This window comes from Lepus europaeus, chromosome 21 (genome assembly GCF_033115175.1).
Source record: "Lepus europaeus isolate LE1 chromosome 21, mLepTim1.pri, whole genome shotgun sequence".
Taxonomy (NCBI): domain Eukaryota; kingdom Metazoa; phylum Chordata; class Mammalia; order Lagomorpha; family Leporidae; genus Lepus; species Lepus europaeus.
In genome coordinates this window covers 53,737,488-53,760,298 of record NC_084847.1, presented here as the reverse complement: position 1 = coordinate 53,760,298, position 22,811 = coordinate 53,737,488, and the positions used below count along the sequence as shown (strand labels likewise).

The 22,811-nt window shown below is 52.1% G+C and overlaps 3 protein-coding genes across 22 annotated transcripts in view; 1 reads left to right on the top strand and 2 right to left on the bottom strand.

Annotated features, from left to right (window-relative positions):
- ZCWPW1 (zinc finger CW-type and PWWP domain containing 1) overlaps positions 1-9,325 on the bottom strand; it is a 34,109-nt gene extending 24,784 nt beyond the window's left edge. For 4 of the 19 annotated variants that reach the window (XM_062180872.1, XM_062180875.1, XM_062180878.1 and 1 more), the window contains exons 1-3: positions 9,150-9,325; positions 971-1,233; positions 511-589 (exon numbers count right to left, since the gene is read on the bottom strand). In XM_062180872.1, coding sequence (XP_062036856.1) covers positions 511-589; positions 971-1,233; positions 9,150-9,183 — 376 coding nt within the window. In that variant the 5' untranslated portion in view covers positions 9,184-9,325. The other 15 variants (XM_062180876.1, XM_062180879.1, XM_062180881.1 and 12 more) reach the window with 11 other exon arrangements.
- Positions 9,326-9,422: 97 nt separating this feature from the next.
- MEPCE (methylphosphate capping enzyme) lies at positions 9,423-14,900 on the top strand. The gene is made up of 4 exons (XM_062180871.1): positions 9,423-12,284; positions 13,681-13,899; positions 14,071-14,197; positions 14,290-14,900. The coding sequence occupies exons 1-4, from the start codon at positions 10,656-10,658 to the stop codon at positions 14,340-14,342; spliced, it is 2,028 nt and encodes a 675-aa protein (XP_062036855.1). The 5' UTR covers positions 9,423-10,655; the 3' UTR covers positions 14,343-14,900.
- Positions 14,901-15,562: 662 nt separating this feature from the next.
- PPP1R35 (protein phosphatase 1 regulatory subunit 35) lies at positions 15,563-17,281 on the bottom strand. Of its 2 annotated transcripts, none has more exons than XM_062179961.1 (4): positions 17,004-17,281; positions 16,384-16,597; positions 16,161-16,297; positions 15,563-16,055 (listed from the first exon to the last, which is right to left on the bottom strand). In XM_062179961.1, exons 1-4 carry the CDS (start codon positions 17,017-17,019, stop codon positions 15,688-15,690), a joined length of 735 nt encoding a protein of 244 aa, XP_062035945.1. In that variant the 5' UTR covers positions 17,020-17,281; the 3' UTR covers positions 15,563-15,687. The 2 variants fall into 2 exon arrangements, with proteins under 2 accessions (XP_062035945.1, XP_062035946.1); XM_062179962.1 differs by lacking the exon at positions 17,004-17,281 and adding an exon at positions 16,672-16,951 and having other exon boundaries at positions 15,809-16,055.
- Between the last annotated feature and the right edge of the window lie 5,530 nt (positions 17,282-22,811).

Below are 22,811 nucleotides of genomic sequence, written 5' to 3'. Positions count from 1 at the left end.
CCCTACACCCGTGTGGGAGACCCAGAAAAAGCTTCTGGCTCCTGGTTTCAGATCGGTGCAGCTCTAGCCATTGCGGCCATCTGGAGAGTGGATGGAAAATCTCTATAGCTCTCTCTCTGCAACTCTGCCTTCCAAATAAATTAATTTTTTTTAAAAAATAAAGGGAGACTAAGTTCTTCAAATCTTAGAAAAACAATTTACTTTTCCTAAGAAGATGGCAAACATATAAAAATGAATTTTTAAATGCATTTGAAAAATTTAGATGAGACTATATTTAAATTCCGAAATAAATATAATCTACTTTTTGAAAATTCTGTAGCCTTTATCTAAGGTGATTTAGCTGCAGTCCTATGAATAGAAAATGAAGTATTTCAAAATACTTCAAAGTCTCATCTAATATTTTCTCACTTAGGAAGATGGAAGAGGAGAGAAGCTGTTCAACCTGTTCTATCCCTCAGTAACAGTCACATGGCCTAACTGAAACCCCTTTGCTTTTACTACAAGCCATACCCTCACACTCCTGCAGGGCCTTCCGGAGCACAGTCTGGACAATCTCCTCAAATTCTGCATTAGTAAGACTTGATCTTCCCTGCAGAGAGAAGAGTAAGAAGAAAACTGCTTATCTTCCCACACTTCCCTTTAGATAAGACAATAAATCCACAAGACTAAAGGCAAGAAGTCAACACACGTAAAAAAGTCCACAAGTGCCACAAGGAGTCAAGGAACCAAGTTTATAAAGTCTTTGTCCACGTCTAGGCCAACTCTATCCCACCTCATCCCATTGTTTTCTGCTAAATGATTTCATCAAAAACATGTTTTACCTCGTTGAGAAGAAAACGGATGCTCCAGAAAAGGAACAAAAAATCTGAAGCCACCGAATGGATTTCCCCAACATGAAACGATTCCGTTTGTCTAGCCTTGGGCAAGCAAGAAGGAGCTGTGCTACAGAGCCCATCAGTGTGACTGATACCTTTTCTTTCTTCTCTGCTTGCTTGTTTTGCTTGTTGTCTTGAGGCTTTCCTTTTTTTTCCTGGCCGCTGCTTGGGCCATTCTCTGTGGTAGTTTTCTCTTCATTCATCTCTAACCTGGCCTTTGGCAGGTTTGGCCTGGCCTCTGCTTCTGGGGAACTAGCCCCCAGGGCCTCTTCCTTCGGTGCCTTAGGACCACAAGGTTTCAGGAAATGTAATTTTTGTATAGGTGGGGCAAAGGTTTTCTTTGGTCCCTTTCCACATTCTGAAAGAAATTTGACCATCAAATGGAATTTATCAAACATAAAGTCTAACAGCAACTAATAAACATTGCCCGTTGACTGACCACATGAGAATTCTATGGAGAGAACTTTTAACAAAAACTTTTAACAAACTCAGATTCCTAGCTCTTTCCCCATCTATCCAACCCCCAGCCCTGGTATTCTGATGAAGTAGTTTGGAGTGAGGGTCAGAAATCTGTCATTTTATATGACCAGTTGATTCTGATATACTGCCAGGTTTGGTAAGTACTGAGTAATTCAAAGGCGAAAAATAAAAGCATAGAGGAAGTTGAATTATTCAAATGTGATTTTTTTCAAATGTGTTTATTTAAATTTTGGATACAGTTTTATGGAAAATTAGAACAATTTTAACAAAAGAAAACTACCAAAATCTCTAAACTATTCAAGGTTCAGCTCTCATGCTACCTCTTCCATGAAAAGTATACTATTCTTGCCAAAAGTAATAGCAGCATAAGAGCTAAACCTTCAATAACTTGTAGATTTTGCTAGTTTCTGCTTAGCTTCCATAATACTGTACACTCCTCTGGGGCATTTGCCATATCCAACTTTTGTCACAGGTATTCAAATGTCTTTTCTCTCCCTATGAGTTCATACATTCTTTGCGCATGACTGTTTCTATGTCAGATTTATTTTGCTCAAAGCATCTAACAGAGCTGCAATTTGAATGGAGAGGACACCAAATATATGTGAACTGAACTGCCCTCTGTTGGAAAGGACTCCAGAAGGGTAAGATAGAAGCAATGTACGGAGCAAACCTCCCTTACTCTTAACTCACCTTCTTTATTCTGCACTGCTGCCATCATTCAGCTCAGAAACTAAACTGTCTTTGCCTCTGTTAGGAAAAAGAAATCAACTGCTATGACTCTGATCAAATATGATTTTAAACTTTCTTCTCTGTCCTCTTGGATTCAAGAACTTTATGCCTGAGGCCCTGAACTGTATTTCTGCTTTCTTGACATTTCTACCTCCTCAACAGTGTCAATCACATGCCAGGAAACAATGAAAGTTACTCTATTAACGATAGGCAATGATAGTGTTGTAAGTGCCTAGAACCATGTCCAACATAAGACTGACAGTCATAATTAGGTGGATCTGCCAGTGGTAGTAACAGAAGTGTAGGTAGTGGTAGACTAGTACAGATAGTCCTGGGTATTAAGAAGTGAGAGTTTTTCTTTATAGGGATAAGCTCCTTTCATAAGGTTCTCCTAGAAACTTAAATACAAGTAAGTGATAGCTATCTGACCTAATTCACAGTTCCCTATGCATAGAGAAACCCCTTTTTAACATCATAATCATGCTTATTTTCTCTTTACTTAGATCTTCAGTCCAACAAGTTTGCCAATATACTAGATTCTACCAATCTCCATGTACAACCCAGAAATATTTGGTAACCAGCAGAGGTCCTCAGAGAACTGAGAACCTTTTACCTTAGAATCTAGTAATGAGAACTTAGCACCCTCTTTGGTTGTCAGTTCATCTTAGCAATCTACTCAGACTTTCTATACCATTAATACACTTATCATTACCGTTATTTTGACTAATGATAATGGCTAATACATATTGAGCACTGACTGTATTCTTTACCCTTTACATGTATCAACCCATTTAACTCTCATAACAGATCTATGAGATAGCATTTTATATTTGGGGAAATTGAGGCTTAAAGGTATTTAGAGCTAATTGATATATAAATAGTAAAATCAGGATTAGAAACTGATTTCAAAGTTTGTGCTTTGCTACATTCTAATTCATGCTTCACCACCATTTTAATGTCATAGCACACAGATAGCATACATTAAAAGTACAAATTGAATGGGTAAGCATTCAGAAACTGGGTTGAGACACAATCATCCCATATTGAAGTGCCTGGGTTCAAGTCTGGCTTCTGGATGTACACCCTGGGAGGTACCAAGTAATGATGCAGATAGTTGGCTCCCTGTCACCCACTTAAAGAGACACAGATGGAGTTTCTAGCTCTGGGCTTCAGTCTGGCCCAGCCTCAACCATTATAGCCATTTGGAGAGTGAACCAGTGGATGGGAATGTTCTTTATCTGTAGCTCTCTCTGCCTTTCAAATAAATAATTGGAAAAAAAAAGGTTTTTTAAAACATACATTAATAATGTACATATTATTTCTACCCCACTGTGAAAAGAAAATTACCTTATCAACCTAAACTTCTTACAGCCTCTTCTACCCAGTTTTCTTTAAGCTGAGAAAATAGATGCCTATTTTTTAAAAATTTTATTTATTTGAAAGTCAGTTACACAGAGGGGGCTGGCACTGTGGTGCAGCAAGTTAAAGCTCTGGCCTGAAGCGCCGGCATGCCATATGGGCGCTGTTTCAAGACTTGGCTACTCCACTTCCAATCCAGCTCTCTGCTATGGCCTGGGAAAGCAGCAGAAGATAGCCCAAGTCCTTGGGCCCCTGCACCCACATGGGAGACCTGGAAGAAGCTCCTGGCTCCTGGCTTTGGATCAGTGCAGCTCCAGCCATTGTGACCATTTGGGGAGTGAACCAGTGGGTGGAAGACCTCTGTCTCTATCTATCTGCCTCTCCTCCTCTCTGACTCTTTCAAATACTAAAAAAAAAAAAAAAAGTTACACAGAAAAGGAGAAGCGGGGGGGGGGGGTGGTATTTATTTATTTGAAAAGCAAAATACAGGGAGAGAGGGAGACAGAGAGACCCCATCTTCCACCTGCTGGTTCATTGCTCAGATGGCTATAATAGCTGGGGCAAGGCCAGGCCGAAACCAGGAGTCTGGATCTCCACCCAGGTCTCCCATGTGGGTGCCAGGGGCCAAGTACTTTGGCCATCTTTTGCTGCATTCCTAAGCCCATTAGCAGGGAGTTGGATTCAAAGTGCAGCAGCCATGACACAACTGGCACCCATATGGGATAATGGTGTTGCAGGCAGCAGCTTCGCCTGCAACCCCACAATGCCAACCCCAAGATCTGAAAATTTTAAGACCCTCAAATGGTCACAATTATCAAAGTGTAGGGTTCTCTCTCTAAATTTCAAAACGAACTCAAAAGGTATTGGGGGTTTGAGTGAATGTGGCCCAGAATGGCGGTTTACAATTAGATTTTCGGGGCTGGTGCTATGGTGTAGCAGATTAAGTCATGGCATACAGCTGGCATCCCATATAAGTGCCAGTTCACATACCAGCTGCTCCACTTCCAATCCAGTTCACTGCTAATGTATCTGGGAAAGCAGTGGAGGACTGCCCAAGTTCCTGGGCCCCTGCCACTCATCTGGGAGACCCAGATGGAGCTCCTGGCTTCAGCATGGCCCAGCCCTGGTCATTGTGGCCATCTGGGGAGTGAACCAGCAGATGGAAGATAACTGTCTCTCCATCTCTCTCTGTAACTATTCATTTAATGGATCTTTTTTTAAAAATTACCCCTTTATATTTTTCTGTTTCTTTTCTTCTGTGAATTCAGACATGCTAAAGCAAGTAACTACTGTTCATTTACATTAAGGAGCATATTATCTGTTTTTGTCTTATCACCACTATCCCCCTAAACAAATTTGCTCAAGAAAATAAAGGCAAGTGGGAATTTAGAGGAGACACACTGAAGCAAATGTCTATTACAATTGCAAAAAGCTGGTATAAAATTAGACTGCAAAAGGAATAATAACTTGACCACAAATGACAACTACATCTTCTCCCAGACTCCAGAATTCCAAAAAAAGATCATAAAAAGTCCCTATAAGGGTAATCTAAATTATAAGAAGGGTTATGCTAAGTGAGAAAAGCAGAATGAAAATTAGTGTGTTTGAGATGACATTTGGCTTTCAAAAATGTATGTCTATATCATATACTTGCATATCCACAAATTACCTCTGGAAGAATGCCTCTGGAGGGGATAACTGGGGAGAAGGGGGAAGAAGGAAGTTTTCCACTGTACTCCTTCATGTATCTTTGACTATTTGAAAAATTTATCTGAAAGACACAGTGACAGAGAGGGAGAGAGATCTTCCATCTGTTGTTTCACTACCCAAATGGCTGCAAAGGCTATGGCTGACCCAGGCCAAAGCCAGGAGCCTGGAACTCCATTCAGGTCAGCCACGGTGGTGGCAGGGGCCAAATACTTGGCCCATCATCCACTGCTTTCCAGGAACATGAGCAGAGAACTGGATCAGAAGCAGAGCAGTTAGGACTCAAATAGGCACTCCGATATGGGATGCTGGTATCATAAGCAGTGGCTTAATCTACTGCACCACAATACTGGTACCTATTTATTTATTTTAAAAATTATGGGGGCCAGTGCCGTGGCTCACCTGGTTAATCCTCTGCCTGTAGCGCTGGCATCCCATATGGGCGCCTGGTTCTAGTCCCGGTTGCTCCTCTTCCAGTCCAGCTCTCTGCTGTGGCCTGGGAACGCAGTGGAGGATGGCCCAAGTGCTTGGGCCCCTGCACCCTGCATGGAGACCAGGAGGGGGCACCTGGCTCCTGATCAGCGCAGCGCCGGCCGTAGTGGCCATTTGGGGAGTGAACCAACGGAAGGAAGACCTTTGTCTCTGTCTCTCTCACTGTCTGTTGGTTCACTCCCCAAATGCTTGAAACAAGTGGGGCTTGGCCAAACCAAAGCCAGGAGTCAGGAGCTCTATCCAAGTCTCCTACTTGGGAGACAAGAACCCAAGTACCTGGACCATACTCTACTGCCTCCCAGGCACATTAGCTGCAAATTGGATCAGAAACAAAGGAGCTAGAACTCAATCCCAGGTTCTCCAAACTAGGAATGTGGGCACAGGCATTCCAAGCAGTTGTTTAACCCACTGTACAACACCAACCCTAGCATTTTATAAGATACATAACCACTTCAAAACATCCTTTTTCATTTTTGCATTCATTAAATTAAGGGCGCTTTGACCAACCTAAAAACAAAAACTCTTATAATATTTAGGCCCACTTCATTACTTATTCAGACCTTCCTAAACCAAAGAGTGTTTCTGGAACCCCAACCTACTTGATATAATTATGGATCATTATTGAATTAATAAAATACATAAAATCTATAAGCAGGGGTGCATAACAGTTCCCCTTAATCCAAGGTAGGACTGTGACAAAGAATACTGCTTTTAATCAAAAGCTCTGAAAACGGAATACCTGGAAGTCACCTTTGGATAAGTCAATGCTGCAACCATTTCAGATGAATTTCCTTCTTCCATAATAATAAATACTGAAAGCTGACAGTAAATATAGACCGCCAATTTTCTTTTGAACAGCAACTGAATGACTATGGCTCTACACTCAGGAATGATATTGGAGATTTGAATTTCTCTTTTTCTTATTGATTACACACTTACACACACACACAGGCTTTAGGTAAGAAAGTGAAAGAACTAGGAGGGTTCCACAAACCAGATCCCACTTATTCAATGTGAGAAAAGTGAGTAAGCAGGGAAAAACTTAGGGGAAAAAAATGATAGAGTGCCAAGAGTAGGTGAATGAAGATCTCAGAAAAATAGTTTTTCTTCACTTAGAACACTAAAAATAATCACATTAACTTTGAGATGAAATCACATTGCCCAGCAGATCTCAAAGCATGGTCCCCAATTCCTTAGAAGTCCCCTCACTTTTCCAACTACATTCAGTTGGATTTTCTCATATCTTTGTACTTCTACCAAAACAATATACACAACAGGTTAAATAAACCGATGAGAATCCAGCTGTTTTCTATTTAGACATGAAAAAAGAATTGCAAAAATGTAAAGCACCACCATTCTTCACACTAAATTTTGTTTAGGAAAATTTTTTTTTTTTATAAAACAAAATAAGTTAACATGGAGAGGCCTACATTGTAGTGTAGGGAGTTAAGCAGCCACCTACAAGGCTGGCATCCCATATGGATGCTGGTTCAAGTCCCAGCTGCTCCACTTCCCATCTAGCTCTCTGCTAATGGCCTGGGAAAAGCAGCGGAGGATAGCCCGGGTGCAAAGGTGACCCAGAGGCAGCTCCTGGATCCTGGACTTGGGCTAGGCTCAGCCCTAGACAATGAGTCCATTTTGGAAGTGAACCAGTGGACGGAAGATCTGTCTTTCACTCTTTAACTCTTTCAGGTAAATAAAATAAACCTCTAAAAAACAATTAACATGGAATGGGTTGACTATAATTACTTCTAAATAGTCTACATTTTCTATCCTTTTAATTTTTACTATCTTTGCAGAGAGGCTGGCGCTGTGTCAAGGCAGCTAAAGCCATTGCTTGCACTGCCAGCCTCCCATATGGGTGCTGGTTCGAGTCCTGGCTGCTGCACTTCCAAACCAGCTCTCTGCTATGGCCTGGGAAAGCAGTGGAGGATGGCCCAAGTCCTTGGGCCCCTGCTCCCAGAAGACTCAGAAGAAGCTCCTGGCTTCAGATCAGCACAGCTCCGACTGCTGCGGCCATCTGGGAAATGAAGACCTCCCTCCTCTCTCTGCCTCTGTGACTCCGCCTCTCAAATAAACAAATTTTTAAAAAATTAACTGATATAAGCCACATAAAAGCTCTTTGGAGTCCTCCATACATTCTAAGAGCACAAAAGGATTCTCAGACCAAAAAGTCTGAAAAATGATTTGGCGAAACAAGTTAATCCACAAAAACACACATTTAGAGTATGTTCGCAAACCTCCCCCTTCTAACTATCCCATCTTTACATTATTTCTCAAATCCTTGGTCGAACAGGACTAAGCCCATCAAAACTGTTCTCTTCACAGCCTCTGAGGCTCCAAAATTTGTATTTAAAGCCTACCTTAAAGCCCCTTTTTGCTATTAACGTGAAAGGGCAGGTGGCCTCCTGCTTATCTCCTTGCCCTATTAACTAATTGGTAGTGTCTCTCCTTTCTTGCAGCCTCGCGCCGGTGAAAACTCTTTCACAAAAATGGAGCCCAATTCACCCCGACAGCCCAGGACGAGACACCGCTGACCGAAGGGACGACCTCGACGAAACTCGATGCTGCACCAAAGCTTCGCGGTTCCCCGGGCAGCCGAGGAGCACGACGCGACGGCCCGCACCGCCGCGAGCCGCTGCCGTCGGGGCTGCTGACCACGTTCAGAGCCGGGCCGTCGCCGGCCGGAAAGGCTCCCACACGTGCCAATGGTTACCGACTTCCGAACGGCGTCGTCTGCCCTTAAAGGAGCACACCCACCCCAACCCCCGCGAACGCCAGGCCCCCGCCCCGTTGGCCCCCTCACGGGGAACCAGGGCTCGGAACGCCAAGATCTCGGAGAATTCGTGGCGGGCGCTCCCCTCGCCAGTTCTGAGGCACAGCCGGACTCGAATGGCCTCGAGGGGGAAAGGAGCCGCTTTCCGGCCCCGCTTGCCCACCAAGAATCACCCGGGAGCGAACTCTCCCTCAGCTCCCTCCCACCCCCAGTGAGGCAGCCGGAGCCTCCCCCGCCCTGAGACCTGGGTTCTTTTTTTGTTTTGGTTGAGGGGAAGTTGGAGGTTTGCGATTCTGAGGAGAGGGGGTGAAAGCGCCTTGTCGTCCTGAAGAGAAAACTTCTCCTCAGACAACAGGTCCCAGGGTAGGCCGCACCCAACCCCTTCCTCTGCAACCGGGGAAGAGCCAGCTACCTTCTGGGACGAAGACCAGAGCGAGCTACCCGCGACAATTCTGCAAAGCCTCCCCAACCTCGACCTCCTTTTCCCGCCACCAAGAAGAGGCGCGAGGACTCGCGCGAGCTCCGCCCCTCAGCGGCGTGCACCCAGCTCCAAGGCGCATGCGCAGATAAAGCCGCTTGTGCGCCGGCGCAGCTGAGGCCGTCCCCGCCCGCTTCGCCCGAGCGAGCCGGGAGAACTACAAATCCCACAATCCCCGCCGGCGTCACTTTGTTTAGGAGGCGGCAGCAGCGCCTGATTGTTCCTGAAATACATCTAATGCTGACTGTGTTACCTCTGTGTTCCCCTGCCTTCTCTCGTGCTCCCATTCTTCTTCTTCCCAGCCGTTATTTTTTAGGATTTGACATCCTCCTGAAACCCACTCCCGCCTCCGAAGCCCTTTTCTCCCTGTTGGCAAGGAGACCGAGCTACCCATCACCCTGGGGAAACGGCTCCATTCCTCATTGGCCGAGGCTGGGAGTCCAAAGAGGGGCCGAATCGTCTTCCCCGCCCACACCCGCTTTTATATAAGGCGGCGCGAAGCCGCGGAGTGCGTCCGGGAAGGCCTGCTTGCGAGCCGGCGGCTGTGGGGGCCCCGCGGGCCCGTGGTCTCGCGCGCAGCCGCCAGGTGGTGGGCGGAGGCCGTGGTGTCAGGGCCGTGGGTGTGGAGGCGGACAGCAAGGCGTGGTGTGCCCAGGTGATCGCGATTGGGCACACGCCGAGGAGCCAAAGAACGACTCAGCCGTTTCAGGGGAAGAGGAAGTTGAACAACACCGGCTCTCTTTAGTGCCTTTTTTGTTTTTTCCAGTTCAGCAGAGCGTTATTTTCGAGGGGGGTGAGTTCAAATGACCCATCGAATTGTACTGAGGACGGTCAGGGGGCCCCCCACTCTCCCCTTCCTCGACTCCTCAGCGCGCTCAGCTCTTAACCAGGTGGGCACAGCGGGGCCGAGGAGCGCGCGCGCGCACTCGTGAATAATTCATGAGGCCCGCCCCCGAGCCCGAGTCGCGCTGACGCACGCTGCGTGCGCCGACCCTGAGGGAGCGACGCACAGGCCCCGCCCCTAGGCCGGGGGTGGGGCGTCGGCCCAGCACGTGCTGCCTCGACCCGCGCAAGCCCAAAAGCGTGTGCGCAGGCGCTGCCCGCTAGGGGGAGGAAGGAGGCGGGGTAGGGAGGTTGTTGGGTTTAGAGCCGGGCGGAGACCGCTGAGACTCATTCCTCAGGAACAAGGGTCGGGTGTCAAGGAGACCTTTTCACACCAGCTCCCTGTCCCCCGCCTCCGGTGGGTGGGGTCGCGCGGCAGAGACAAAGGATATCAGTAGGGAAGTAGGGTGTCAGTTTGGGGTGGTGGGCTTCTGGGGGAGGGCCGAGGAGGGGGGGCTATATTTAAACTCGGGGAGCCGTTAAGTTGGGTTCGTACTCCGATGCGCGCGCAGCCAGGGTGGTGGAGTGCGCATGCGTGGCCCCGGGGCTAGGGGAACGCGCGCTCGCCGGTGCGCGCTCGCGGCCGAGCGGTAGTGGTGGCGGAGAAAGGGGTCGGCGCACGCGCGGTTGGTTCCTCGAGTTGTTCGGGTCTCGCGGGCATCTTGTTTTGGTCTCGCGGGCGAGTGGGGCGCGCTTCGGGGGGGGGGGGGGGGCGAGGAGGCGCTCGGGCGCGAGACCCAGCGAGGCGAGCAGAGCTGCGCGCGCACCCGGGGAAACGGGAGGGGGAAGGGAGCGGGGTCTAGCCAGGCGGGGGCGGGGGGCTAAGCCCCCGATCCCCACCTCGTTACCCTCGAGTGGGACGGAGTAAGGGGAGGAAATGATCGAGATGGCGGCGGAGAAGGAGCCGTTTCTGGTGCCGGCCCCGCCGCCGCCGCTCAAAGAGGAGTCGGGCGGAGGGGGCGGCCCCACGGTGCCGCCACCCCGAGAGGCCGCCTCCGGGGAGCCCCGCGGCGGGCCGGAGCGCGGCCCGGGCCGGAGCGCGCTCTCGGCGGCCGGCAGCGGGAGCCCCGGCGCCACCGCCACCCCTCAGGGCGGCCCCCGGGCGCAGCCGCACGGGGAGGCCCGCGTGTCGGATCCCCACGGGCGAGCCGCTCCCCCGGACGTGGGGGAGGAGCGCCGGGGAGGGGGCGGGACGGAGCTGGGCCCCCCTGCCCCTCCTCGGCCGCGTAATGGCTACCAGCCCCACCGGCCCCCGGGGGGGGGCGGGGGCAAGAGGAGAAACAGCTGCCACGTCGGGGGCGGCGGCGGGGGCTTCAAGCACCCGGCGTTCAAGAGGCGCCGGCGGGTAAATTCGGACTGTGACTCCGTGTTGCCCTCCAACTTCCTCCTCGGGGGCAACATCTTCGATCCGCTGAACCTCAATAGCCTTCTGGACGAGGAAGTGAGCCGCGCACTCAATGCGGAGACCCCTAAGTCATCCCCACTACCCGCCAAGGGCCGAGATCCAGTGGAGATCCTCATCCCCAAAGATATCACTGACCCGCTCAGCCTCAACACTTGCACTGATGAGGCTCAAGTAGTTCTCGCTTCGCCGCTCAAGACTGGTCGGAAACGGCACAGACACCGGGGACAGCACCACCAGCAGCAGCAGCAGCAGCAGGCGGCGGCGGGTGGAGGGAGTGACGGCCACTCCGTGCCGCCCACCGCCCCCCTCACCCCCTCACTCCACGGGGAGGGCGCCGCGCAGCAGCAGCGCCCGAGGGGCCAGAACCGGGATGCCCCCCAGCCCTATGAACTCAACACAGCCATCAACTGCAGGGATGAGGTCGTGTCTCCCCTTCCGTCCGCCCTGCAGGGCCCCTCAGGCTCCCTTCCGGCCCCTCCCGCTGCCTCAGTTACCTCTGCACCCTCGTCTTCCTCCTCCCGGCATCGCAAACGGCGCAGGACTTCCAGCAAGTCGGAGGCCGGGGCTCGGGGCGGAGGCCAGGGCCCTAAGGAGAGGGGCCGCGGGAGCTGGGGAGGCCGCCACCACCCACCACCCGCGGCAGCGTTTAAAAAGCAGCAGCGCAAGTTCCAGTATGGGAACTATTGCGAGTACTACGGGTACCGCAATCCTTCCTGCGAGGACGGCCGCCTTCGTGTGTTGAAGCCCGAGTGGTTTCGGGGCCGGGACGTCCTAGACCTGGGCTGCAACGTGGGCCATCTGACCCTGAGCATTGCCTGCAAGTGGGGCCCCTCGCGCATGGTGGGCCTGGATATCGACTCCCAGCTCATCCACTCTGCCCGCCAGAACATCCGACACTACCTGTCCGAGGAGCTGCGGCTCCCAACCCAGACTTCGGAGGGAGACCCCGGGGCAGAGGGGAAGGAAGGGACTACCACCGTCCGGAAGAGGGGCTACTTCCCAGCCTCGCTGACAGCCAGCCGGGGTCCCATCGCTGCACCCCAAGTGCCCTTGGATGGAGCGGATTCATCCGTCTTCCCCAACAATGTCGTCTTCGTCACGGTAAGAGGATCTGAGCGACTCTTGGAGTAGGGGCCACGTATGAAGATGAGCTTAAATGTGGCAGGGGCAGGTTTTGACACACACACACACACACACACCCAGAGATTTCCGTGCCTTCAGTCCTTGATAGAAGCACATTCTCAAGGGTCTGGACTCTCCCTTGGGTGTGTCTCCTGTAAGGAGCAGTTGGGGCCTCTACCTTGGGTCTTTAACCCTGGGGTCCTTTCTCAAGACTGGAAGATCTGTTGCCTGAGAGATTGACTGATTGCTGTGCGCCCGGCCTGGCCTGGGCTAATCCAGACCAGTCCACCTTCCCTGGAGGGCCACTGCTGATCCCTAGGAGACTCTGTAATATAGTTTCTGTCTTTCACTGGGGACCTTGTTTGCAACTGCTGCCTTTTTTTTTTTTTTTTTTTTTCCCCAAGATTGATTGATTTATTTGAAAGGCAGGCAGAGAGAAAGATCTTCATTCGCTGGTCCCTCCCCCCCCCCCCCCCCCCACCCCGGCTGCAACGGCTGGGGCTTTGTCAGGCCAGAGTTGGGAGCTTCATCTGGGTGTAGGGAGCAGGGGCCCAAGCACGGGGGCCATATTCAGCTGCTTTCCCAGGTGCACTAGCAGGGAGGTGGATTGGAAGTGGAGCAGCTGGGACTCCAGCCAGCGAATGGGATGCCAGCACCGCAGGAGGTGGTTAACTGCCACAACAGCTGTTTTTTGTTTCTCCAGATAGAGTTGGTTAAAGATTGTCAGTGGTCAGGATCCCAAATCACTTGGCTTTTACCTCTTCTCCATGTTGACCCTAGATAGAGGGAGAGCATAGTCCTACACGGGACTGGACCGTGCCTGGCGAGTGTTGCTCCCCATCTGCGGGAATACTTGGCAGTAGGTTGAGTTAAGCCTGAAGAATGGGCTTTGCAGAGGGCAGTGAATAGCTTATCTAGGAAAAGTTTCCTAAGGGGTGTGGCTCTTCATTTCAGAGAAAGGAAAAAATAGGCCTGAAACGTTGCCAGCCCCAACTAGGAGGAAGGAACCACAGGGGTTTGTGGTGGTGTTTGAAACCTGGCTTAGGTGCCCCTGCACGTTGAATCATTTGTGGGTGGGAATCAGCACAGGACAGGGTCTTAGAGAGAACACAGGGCTTCTCCTGTACTTTGACCCCAGCTTGAAAGATTTTATGGAGAGTTTGCTCAACTCAACATGACCCCGTCTCCCTTCTTGTGCTGGTTTGGTTTAGCACCAGGAGGAAGCAGGGACAGGAAGGTGGAAGGGGGAAAAGGAGGCCCCATGGGCCCCATTGGGAGTGCAGTCCGAGGAGTGTGGGAGAACCTGGCTGCAGAGGGCTGGGTGGGGCAGTGGCTCCCTTCATGCCTCTGCTGACCTCCCCCATTCTGCCCTCAGGGGAACTACGTGCTGGATCGAGATGAGCTGGTGGAAGCCCAGAAAGCAGAGTATGACGTGGTGCTCTGCCTCAGCCTCACCAAGTGGGTGCAGCTCAACTGGGGCGACGAGGGGCTGAAGCGCATGTTCCGCCGGATCTACAGGCACCTGCGCCCCGGGGGCATCCTGGTCCTGGAGCCCCAGCCCTGGTCATCCTACAACAAGAGGAAGACTCTGACGGTGAGCAGGGTTTCTGTGGGAATAGGGAATAATCCTTTTCTGGTTGAGGCAGGAAAGGCCGCGAGGCAGTGGAAAGGTGCACTCCCTAGCACCGGGAAAAGTTCCCGGGGGTGGGCCTTGTGGCTAGGGTAGGAAGCAGCAGGCTGAAGGGATCCCCGCCTTTGTTTCTAGGAGACCACCTACAAGAACTACTATCGAATCCAGCTGAAGCCAGAGCAGTTCAGTTCCTACCTGACTTCCCCAGAGGTGGGCTTCTCCAGCTATGAGCTGGTGGCAACCCCCCACAACACCTCCAAAGGTAAGGCTGGCTTGTCCTGTTGGGGGAGGCTAGTTGTGGCTGAGGATACAGACCCTGTGGAGAGCCCCTCCTGATTACATTCTCTCTCTCAGGCTTCCAGCGTCCGGTGTACCTGTTCCACAAGGCCCATGCCCCCAGCCACTAAGTGGCCCCTGAACACAACATGTGAAGAGGCTGCCCTCGCTGCTCTGAAGGACCTGGGGGAAGAGGAAAATAGCCCAAGGTCTTTCTTTTCTGACTCCAAAAATAATTTCCTCTTGGATCTGCGAAGAAAGCTTTTCTCATGTTGCTGCCCCAGCCTCCTCCCTACACCTCCGGCACCTGAGCAGCAAGCCCAGCTGTGCTGGAGCTGCCATCTTCCTCTCCCCCAGCCTGCTGGACTGGATGGCATGGACTGTTTGCTTACCTCGGTTCTCCTAGGGGGTGGGAGGTGGGGGTGTCAGGTCTCGAGCCCTTTCCTCCCGTTCTCCCAAGGAGAAGCCTGTTTCTCCTCGGCCTTTGTCCCTAGCTGCATTTCAGTGGACCACGGATAGGCGGTCTGAGGGTTAGACGGGGAAGCTTGCAGGGAGGCACGCAGGTACTGTGAAAATCCTCCCCTCCGCTGTCCCCCAGTGGGAGAGGGGGTTGGATTTTGAATGTGAGAACAGCACAATAAACTTGATGTCTAGGGCAGTGGCCCCCACACCGGTGTCCAGCACTTTCTACCTCCCAGCAGGACCTGTGCTGCAGAGAACTGCGTGCAGGTGAGTACACAGAGTCCTGTCGGGAAGAGACGGCTGATGCAGGCTTTGATGTGAGACGGCAAACGAGTCTGGCTTCTCTGAAAAACCTGATTGACCCGTTTTTTTTGTGGGGGAACTTGGGGCAGAAGGCTGACGTGGAGCTGAGTGGTGGTAGAAAAAGGACCTTGCACCAGAGCCACTCACTGGCTCTGGGATGACCACCTTGTGTGCGCCCTCGGGGAAGCTCCCAGGCATTTTAACAGCAAGCACGTCAGATGTTACTGACTCAACCAGAACTGAACGTCCTTGGGTCAGGTGCACAGTAGCTGGGCAAGGCCCTCACAGGTAAAAAGCAAGGAAATACTTTGAGTGTGAGTGCAAGTAGCTGCCCTGCATGCCTTTTTTTTTTTTTTTTTTTAAGGATTTATTTATTTAAGATCTGCTGGTTCACACCCCAAATGGTGGCAACAAGCAGAGCTGGGCTGACCTGAAGCCAGGAACTTCTGGATCCCCCACGAGGGTGCAGGGGCCCAAGCACTTGGGCCACTTCTGCAGCTTTCCCAGACCATTAGCAGCTGGACTGGAAGAGGAGCAACCAGGACACGCACCAGCATCGCGAGCGCCACGTTAATCGCCACAGTGCTGGTGCCCCCTGCACACCTCTTGAGGCAGATAATCGGGAGCCTAACGGGCTGGCACCCATATTTTACCTGAAATGGTGAGGCAAGGGAGGTATAGCATCTAGGCCCCCGACTGTGGCAGTGGTTTTCACTTGACATCACTTAACCAAGGTCCTAAACGTGAGGGCCCAAAACTCCCCAGCAGCTTCCAAGCTGGAGCTAAGTGGACAAAGCCCTGGAGGGACTTCGGCCCCATCTGAAGAGTCCCATTTGTTAGCCAAACAACTTTATTCTGAAAAAATAGCAACACAAAAACAGGAAGCAGCAGTCCGGGTCCTCGGACTAAGCCTCCCATCGCCTGAGCGTCCGATGCATGAGGAAGGTGTCCTCCGGGGGGCGGCGCCGGGGCTGCAGGCGGAGCGGGGGCAGCCCGTCCAGGGGCAGGTGTGGAGCTTCGTAAACCAGCGTCTCTGGGTCGCACAAAATGGTCATGTCTGGCCCTGGCCCCGGAGGCTCCTGCAGGAAGTTGGGGTCCGAGGCAGGATTACACTCGGGGAGAAGGGGCCGGGGGGGGGGGGGGGTTTGCCGCGGTGGGGGAGGGCACGGGGCGGGGGAGCCCACCTTTGGGGGCGGCGCTCGAGCCTGGGGCGGCAGGAGCGCCAGCTTCTCCCGCAGGGCGGCGTCCAGAACCTGCTCCTCCGGCACCTGCAGGCTCACCAGGTCCCGGAAGAGCCGCTTGGAGCGCGGCACGTTCAAGCCTGGGTGCGCAGGAGGGCCGCCGGTGAGCCGAGCCCCGGCCGCCCGCGCCGGCGCCCGCCCCCGGCCGGCCGCCCGCGCCCCTCACCCTCGCTCACGCTGTCCTCGACCCCGCAGCGGAGCCGGAACGACTTCCTCAGCTGTTCCTCCACGGCCTTCGCGGCGTCGAACTGAGCCCCCGCCGCGGCGCGCGCGGCCCGCAGCTCGAGGCCCAGGGCCAGGCTGCTGTGCAGCGCGGGGCACTCGAGCTCCTGCGGCGCCGCGGGCCGGGCCGGGGAGGGCGGCGCCAGGCGGAACCGGACCTGGGAGCGGAGAGCGGGGCCGTGAGGGCGCGGGCGCGGCGGCGGGCCGGGGGCCGGGCGCTCCCGCCGCTCACCTGCCGCCCCCTCCGAGCCCCGCCCCGCCGCTCCGCCCGCCGCTCCGGCCGCGGGCTCAGGCTCAGATCCAGGCCGGGCTCCGGCAGTGGGGCTCGCGGCTCCGGGGCCCGGGGTTCTGGGGGCAGTGCTGGGGCCACCGCGCCTTCCTCCCCTTCCACCGACTCCAGCTCCGACTCCCCACAGCCCAGCATCCCGGAGTAGCTGCGGGGGCGCGCACGGGCCAAGGGTCACGGCCACACAGCCTCGCCCCCTGCGCTTCCCCCTCCCCTCCCCGGCACGGCAGCCGGAAACCGTTAGCGCTCCACCACCGGAGCGGGCGCGCCCCGCCCACCCTGCGGCGCCGCCATTCGTCACTTCCTTTGCTCCGCCCCCCAGCTTCCGGCAAAGTCGGGGCTTCAAGCGGAGCCGAGTTGAAGCGCTACGGGTCCTCCTCTGGGTCATTTCCCATCCGCGGCGTTCTTGGCTTCTGAGGAGTGCCGAGTGTGCCAGCCCTCCCTGTTGGGAATCCACTGGGGCAGCTTTAACCTAACGATCTAGTGCTTCCGCTTCTCGGCCTTCCCACGGCATCTCCCGGTGTCCCGTGGCCTCCGGTTTGGGACCGGAGCTCCCCTGTATGCGCGGGGCGGGACTCGCTGACGCCAGCCCCGGGCGCTCTCCCGGGATTTTTTTTTTTTTTTCCCCCTTCGAGAATTCCCTAAAGTGTTCATCTATTTAAAAAAACAAACCTCTTCGCTGAGTGCAGTTTTTTTGTGTGTTTTAAATAAAGGAGGACCTCAATGTCTAAAAGCCTCTAAAAAATAAGGAATATGAAGATGTCGGGGGGCTGTTCAAGACACCGGGACGGGGCGCCCCCATCCGTGCCGGATCGCAGCCTCCCGCTGAGGTGCACCTTGAGAGGCTGCTGGGCCCCTGCCACCCCGGGTGGCCGGGATGGGCTCCCCCGAGCCCTGGCCGGTGTGGACGTTTGAGGGTGAACTGGCACAAGGCGGCTCTCTGTCCCTGCGCCTCTCAGACTTTTCAATATGTCCGTCATCTCCCCTATTCAATCGTAAGACGGGGTGGATAAACAAATATACTTACTTTTTTTAAACTGGAAATATGTCTACGTTTTAATGATGACTTTTATGAGGAAGGAACGAACGAACGAAGAGAGGAGAGGCTAGATGTCTCAGTATATTGTGGATATTTGGCTTTGGAAATGTACGTATTTTATGATTGTAAATGATAAAAATTAATTCTGAAATTCTCTGGAAACCAAAGTGAAACCTAAAAGTGCATCTAGCTGATGGTATAACTACACAGTTGATGGTATAACTACACAGAAGAGAACTCTTCTGAAACAAATTTAAAACTAATTTTTAGGGGCCAGCACTGTGGTATAGCAGAGAAATCTGCCACCTGCAGTGCCGGCATCCCATATGGGCGCCGGTTCAAGTCCCAGCTGCCCCACTTCTGATCCAGCTCTCTGCTATGGCCTGGGAAAGCAGTAGAAGATGGCCCAAGTCCTTGGGCCCCTGCACCCATGAGGAAGACCTGGAAGAAGCTTCTGGCTCCTGGCTTCAGATCAGCTCAGCTCCAACTGTTTCGGCCATTTGGGGAGTGAACCAGTGGATGGAAGACCTTTCTCTGTCTCTGCCTCTCCCTCTCTGTAACTCTCTTTGAAATAAACAAATTAAAAAAAAAAAAAACAGATGATGGTGTTGATGTTATTTTGGTAAAGGAGATGGAGATGTAAAATCTCTGTAGTCTTACATTTGGATAGGAATCTAGATGAATTCGTGGTGTGTTTTGCCTTAAGTTAAAACTACCAATATTATAGTTCTATCCCCCTGTAAAGCCTTTGGAAACAGTGAGATTTAGTGAGTACTCCTGGCACCCAGAATGTTGTCCCTAAATTCCATACCTCTGAGCACTTAAATACCTGCACACAAATACTCATAGCAACTTTATTCATAGTAACAAAACCTGGAAACCACCTGAATGGCCCTCCATGGGAAAATGGCCAAACCACGCATGTTCTGTACCATAGACTAACATTCAGCAATAAAAAGGAACAGATGACGGATACAACAACTTAGATGAATGAACAAGAGATTAATGCTGAGAATAACCAATCCCAGGTTACACACTGTATGATTCCATCTAGACAACCCTTTAAAAAATATTTGAGAAGTAGTTAGAGGAGAGAAAGAAAGAAAGGTCTTCCATCTGCTGGTTCACTCTCCAAATGGCTGCAACAGCCAGAGCTGGGCCAATCAGGAGCCAGGAGCTTCTGGGTCTCCCATGTGGGTGTGCAGGGGCCCAAGCACTTGGGCCATTTTCCACTGCTTTCCCAGGCCATAGCAGAGAACTGGATCAGAAGGGCAGCAGCCAGAACAGGAACCGGTGCCCCCTGGGATGCTGGCACCACAGGTGGAGGCTTAGCCTACTACGCCACAGCACCGGCCCCCTAGACAACCTTTTAGAAATGACGGAAGTTTAGAAAGAAGGCAGATTGAGTGTTTGCCAGATGGTAGGTAGGACTCAAATGCAGAGCTGATGGAAAGGAAGTTAGGTGTGGTCAGAGAGGAGCAACATTAGGGACCCTTTGGTGTCGAGATGGTCATTTACTGTGCTGATAAAAACACAAACATACACACAGGAGTCAAAACTGAAATGCAAATATTATTGGTCTATTGTGTGGCTGACAGCACCCCGGCTGTGATAGCATAGTAGAGTTTTGCAAAATGTTACTATTTGGAAAACTGGAGAAAGGAAGAGGTATTACTCTTCTTTTTCTTATAACTGCATGTGATATGCAATTAATTATCTCAATAAAAATTTTTACGTAAAGATAATGTTGGGGTTAGGAACAGTATTTGAGTGTGTATAGGTGAAGAAAAGATTAGCCAAATGCTGATGATTATTGAAGCTGGCTGGTGGGCACATGGGGTGTTACTTTTGTGTGTATATTTTTGAATATTTCTATGACTGAATTTCTTGTTGTTTTAAAGGAGACGGAGGCAGCTTCGGCAAACAGGAAGTGTTGGAGCAGGAACTCACACCTGCCCTCCTGACCTTGCCTGTGCTGACTTGGGTCCAACAGGAACCCTCGCAGTGAGCTGAGCCTTAAAACCTGGTCCCTACCTGGCCTCAGGCCATGTGTGCCCCGCACAGGCTGTGGGCCTCCAGGAAGCAGAGAGTTCAGCAGTGACTTTAAAGAAGCAGTAAGGATGCGAGGCTGGGTGGGCACGGAGGCGGGAAATGAGACACCTCAGTCCTTCCTGCACTGCTCTGAGGAACCAAGCTGAAAGGCCAGGAAGACGGCCCAAGTCTCTGGGCCCTGTCACCCATGTGGGAGACCTGGGAGACGCTCCTGGCTCCTGGTTCCTGGCTTCGGTTGGGCCGCCCTGGCTGTTGCAGTCATTGGGAGAGTGAACCCGCGAGTGAAAGATTCTCTCTCTCTCTCTCTCTCTCTCTCTCTCTGTAATGCCAACTTTCAAATAACTTTTTTATTTTTATTTTCTTTTAATTTATTTGACAGGTAGAGTTATAGATAATGAGAGAGAGAGCGAAAGGTCTTCCTTCTGTTGGTTCACTCCCCAAATGGCCGCCACGGCCGGTGCTGCACCGATCCGAAGCCAGGAGCCAGGTGCTTCTTCCTGGTCTCCCTTGCGGGTGCAGGAGCCCAAGCACTTGGGTCACAGCAGAGAGCTGGACTGGAAGAGGAGCAACCAGGACTAGAACTCGGTGCCCATATGGGATGCCGGCGCCGCAGGCGGAGGATTAACCTAGTGAGCCATGGCACGGGCCCCATAAATAAATATTTTTTTAAAATGAAAAGTTACCAATGGGTGATGAACTGCTCCCCAACTGTAGGGGCTCCTCATGGTGCTGTGTTCCTGCACCCTCTGCATATGCCACACAAACCAAGCCCTGAAGTGGGAACTGGGGGCGGGGAGCAACCCAAGGGTCAGGAGTGGGTAGGGGGCTTCTAGAACAATGAGTTAAGAGAGAAACTGTGCCTGGTTGCCCCTCTTCCAGGCCAGCTCTCTGCTGTGGCCAGGGAGTGCAGTGGAGGATGGCCCAAGTTCTTGGGCCCTGCACCCCATGGGAGACCAGGATAAGCACCTGGCTCCTGCCATCGGAACAGCGCGGTGCGCCGGCCACAGCGCGCCTACCATGGCGGCCATTGGAGGGTGAACCAACGGCAAAAAGGAAGACCTTTCTCTCTGTCTCCCTCTACTGTCCACTCTGCCTGTCAAAAAAAAATAATAAATAAAAAATTAAAAAAAAAAAGAGAGAAACTGTGAAATATAGTGCAGGAACTGTGTCCCCTAACTGCCCCCCCCCAAAGCGTGTACACACACACACATTAAGTAAAAGAGAGGGGAGACAAAAGAGCTTCCTGGCCCCAAATCCTCAGCAACTGTTGTGGGGCTACTGAGTCAAGAAGTCCTCCGATGATGACATCAGGTTCTCATCTGACACAAGCGAGAACTTGAGAATGAGACATGGGTGAAGGTGTAGCCCAGGAATAAGATTTATGTGCATGTAAAGCAACAGTGCACACTCTAGAGAGAGCGTGGGCACGCCCAAGAGTGAGCCGAGTGAGCTGGCAGCAAGGCTAGGGGTCATCCCTTTACGTGAGCTGAAGGCATAGGGGGTGGTGTCTGGGGGAGGGGGTAATTGAATATTCATAGAAGGTGGAGTTTGGGGTGGGATCTGAGCGCCACCTATTTCCTTGCCCTGTTTCTCCGAAATCTCGGGTGGATCATGGTGTCAGGTGTCAGCCATGGTAACGTTATTATAATGTTATTAGAATTTGCTCCAGGTTACCACAGGGATGCAATCAGCAGCCATCTTGGGTCTGTGCAGCAAGTTCCGGTTCTGGGGGTGGGGAGTGGCAGTTTCACAGAACTGGGGTTTTCCAGCAGGCAGAAGTGACCCCCAGCTGGGCCAAGACAGGCCAAAGAGTGACAGCCACCCCCACCTGAGGGAGATCAGCTCCCTCCACTGCCCGGAACCTGTCCCAGCCTCCTAACTCTTCCCCTGTATCTCAGGCTATGCCTCGGTCCCCATCTCCCCCAGGCTCTCCTTGAACATGGGCGCTAAGGGCAGAGGGCACTTAGGAGAAAGCTAAGGCACAGGATCATCACGGTAGATGCAAAGCCTGGGCCTGAACCCGGATGCCTGCCTGTGTGTGGTTCACATCTTCTCTCCCTGCACACCCTCTACCATTTATGCTCAGGCTAAAAGGAGACTGTGTTCCTCAAAGCCCAGCCCAGGCCCTGGCACAGAAAAGGAAAATACATTTCCATCACGTAAGAGAAACGTACACTCCAGATTGAAAGCACTACCCCCGAGTCTGACAGTTTGGGATCTGATTGATCTCCTGGCCCCAAATCTCTTTCTACTGCTCACTCTGAGAGGTGAGACCAATGTCCCATCCCCTTGAATTCTGAGCAAGCTTGTGACTCACTAGCAACTCTTAGCACAGGGCAGAAGTAACTTCTAAACCAGCTCCTATAATGCAACCTTCTCACGGTGGGCTGGAACCCTCAGCTTGGAGCTCCTTGGTGCTGTGCACAAAGTCCAACCAGGGGCCGCCATGTTGTTAGGGCGGCCAAGCCGCATGAGGAGGTCTCCCTTCCCACTTACCGGGTCTTTCCATCATCCTTGCTGAGATCCCGGCCATCATGGGGCAGAGACAGACCCTCCCACTGTTCCCCTTCTGAATTTCTGACCCAGAGCATCTGAGAACATACAAATAGTCTTGTTTCACACAAAACAAAAAAAAAAAAAAAAAAAACAACTAGATTTGGGGTAGGTTGCTATTCAGCAGTAGGAGTTGGATCAATGAATGAGCTACACACATCCTTCTTGTGTCAATTGCAAATTATACCTTCTTGTTTTGTTTTCTATTTCTTTTTTAAGATTTATAATATTTATTTGAAAGAGAGTTAGAGGGACAGAAAAGTCTTCCATCTTCTGTCTCACTTCCCAAATAATCACAACTGCCAGGGCTGGACCAAGCCAAAGTCAGGAGCCAGGAACTCCATCCTGGTCTCCCACAATGGTAGCAGGAGCCCAAGCACTTGGGCCATCTTCCACTGCTTTCCCAGGCCATTAGCAGGGAGTTAGATCAGAAGTGGAGCAG

What these genes read in the sequence shown, in the direction of transcription:
- PPP1R35 (XM_062179961.1), bottom strand. An exon ending in CGAGGACAGCGTGAGCGAGG is followed by an intron (nt 16,298 to 16,383) that starts GTGAGGGGCGCG and finishes CTGCGCACCCAG; the next exon opens with GCTTGAACGTGCCGCGCTCC. An exon ending in CTCGAGCGCCGCCCCCAAAG is followed by an intron (nt 16,056 to 16,160) that starts GTGGGCTCCCCC and finishes AACTTCCTGCAG; the next exon opens with GAGCCTCCGGGGCCAGGGCC.
- MEPCE (XM_062180871.1), top strand. Translation starts at nt 10,656, where the DNA reads ATGATCGAGATGGCGGCGGAGAAGGAGCCGTTTCTGGTGCCGGCCCCG. An exon ending in ACAATGTCGTCTTCGTCACG is followed by an intron (nt 12,285 to 13,680) that starts GTAAGAGGATCT and finishes TTCTGCCCTCAG; the next exon opens with GGGAACTACGTGCTGGATCG. An exon ending in CCCCCACAACACCTCCAAAG is followed by an intron (nt 14,198 to 14,289) that starts GTAAGGCTGGCT and finishes TCTCTCTCTCAG; the next exon opens with GCTTCCAGCGTCCGGTGTAC.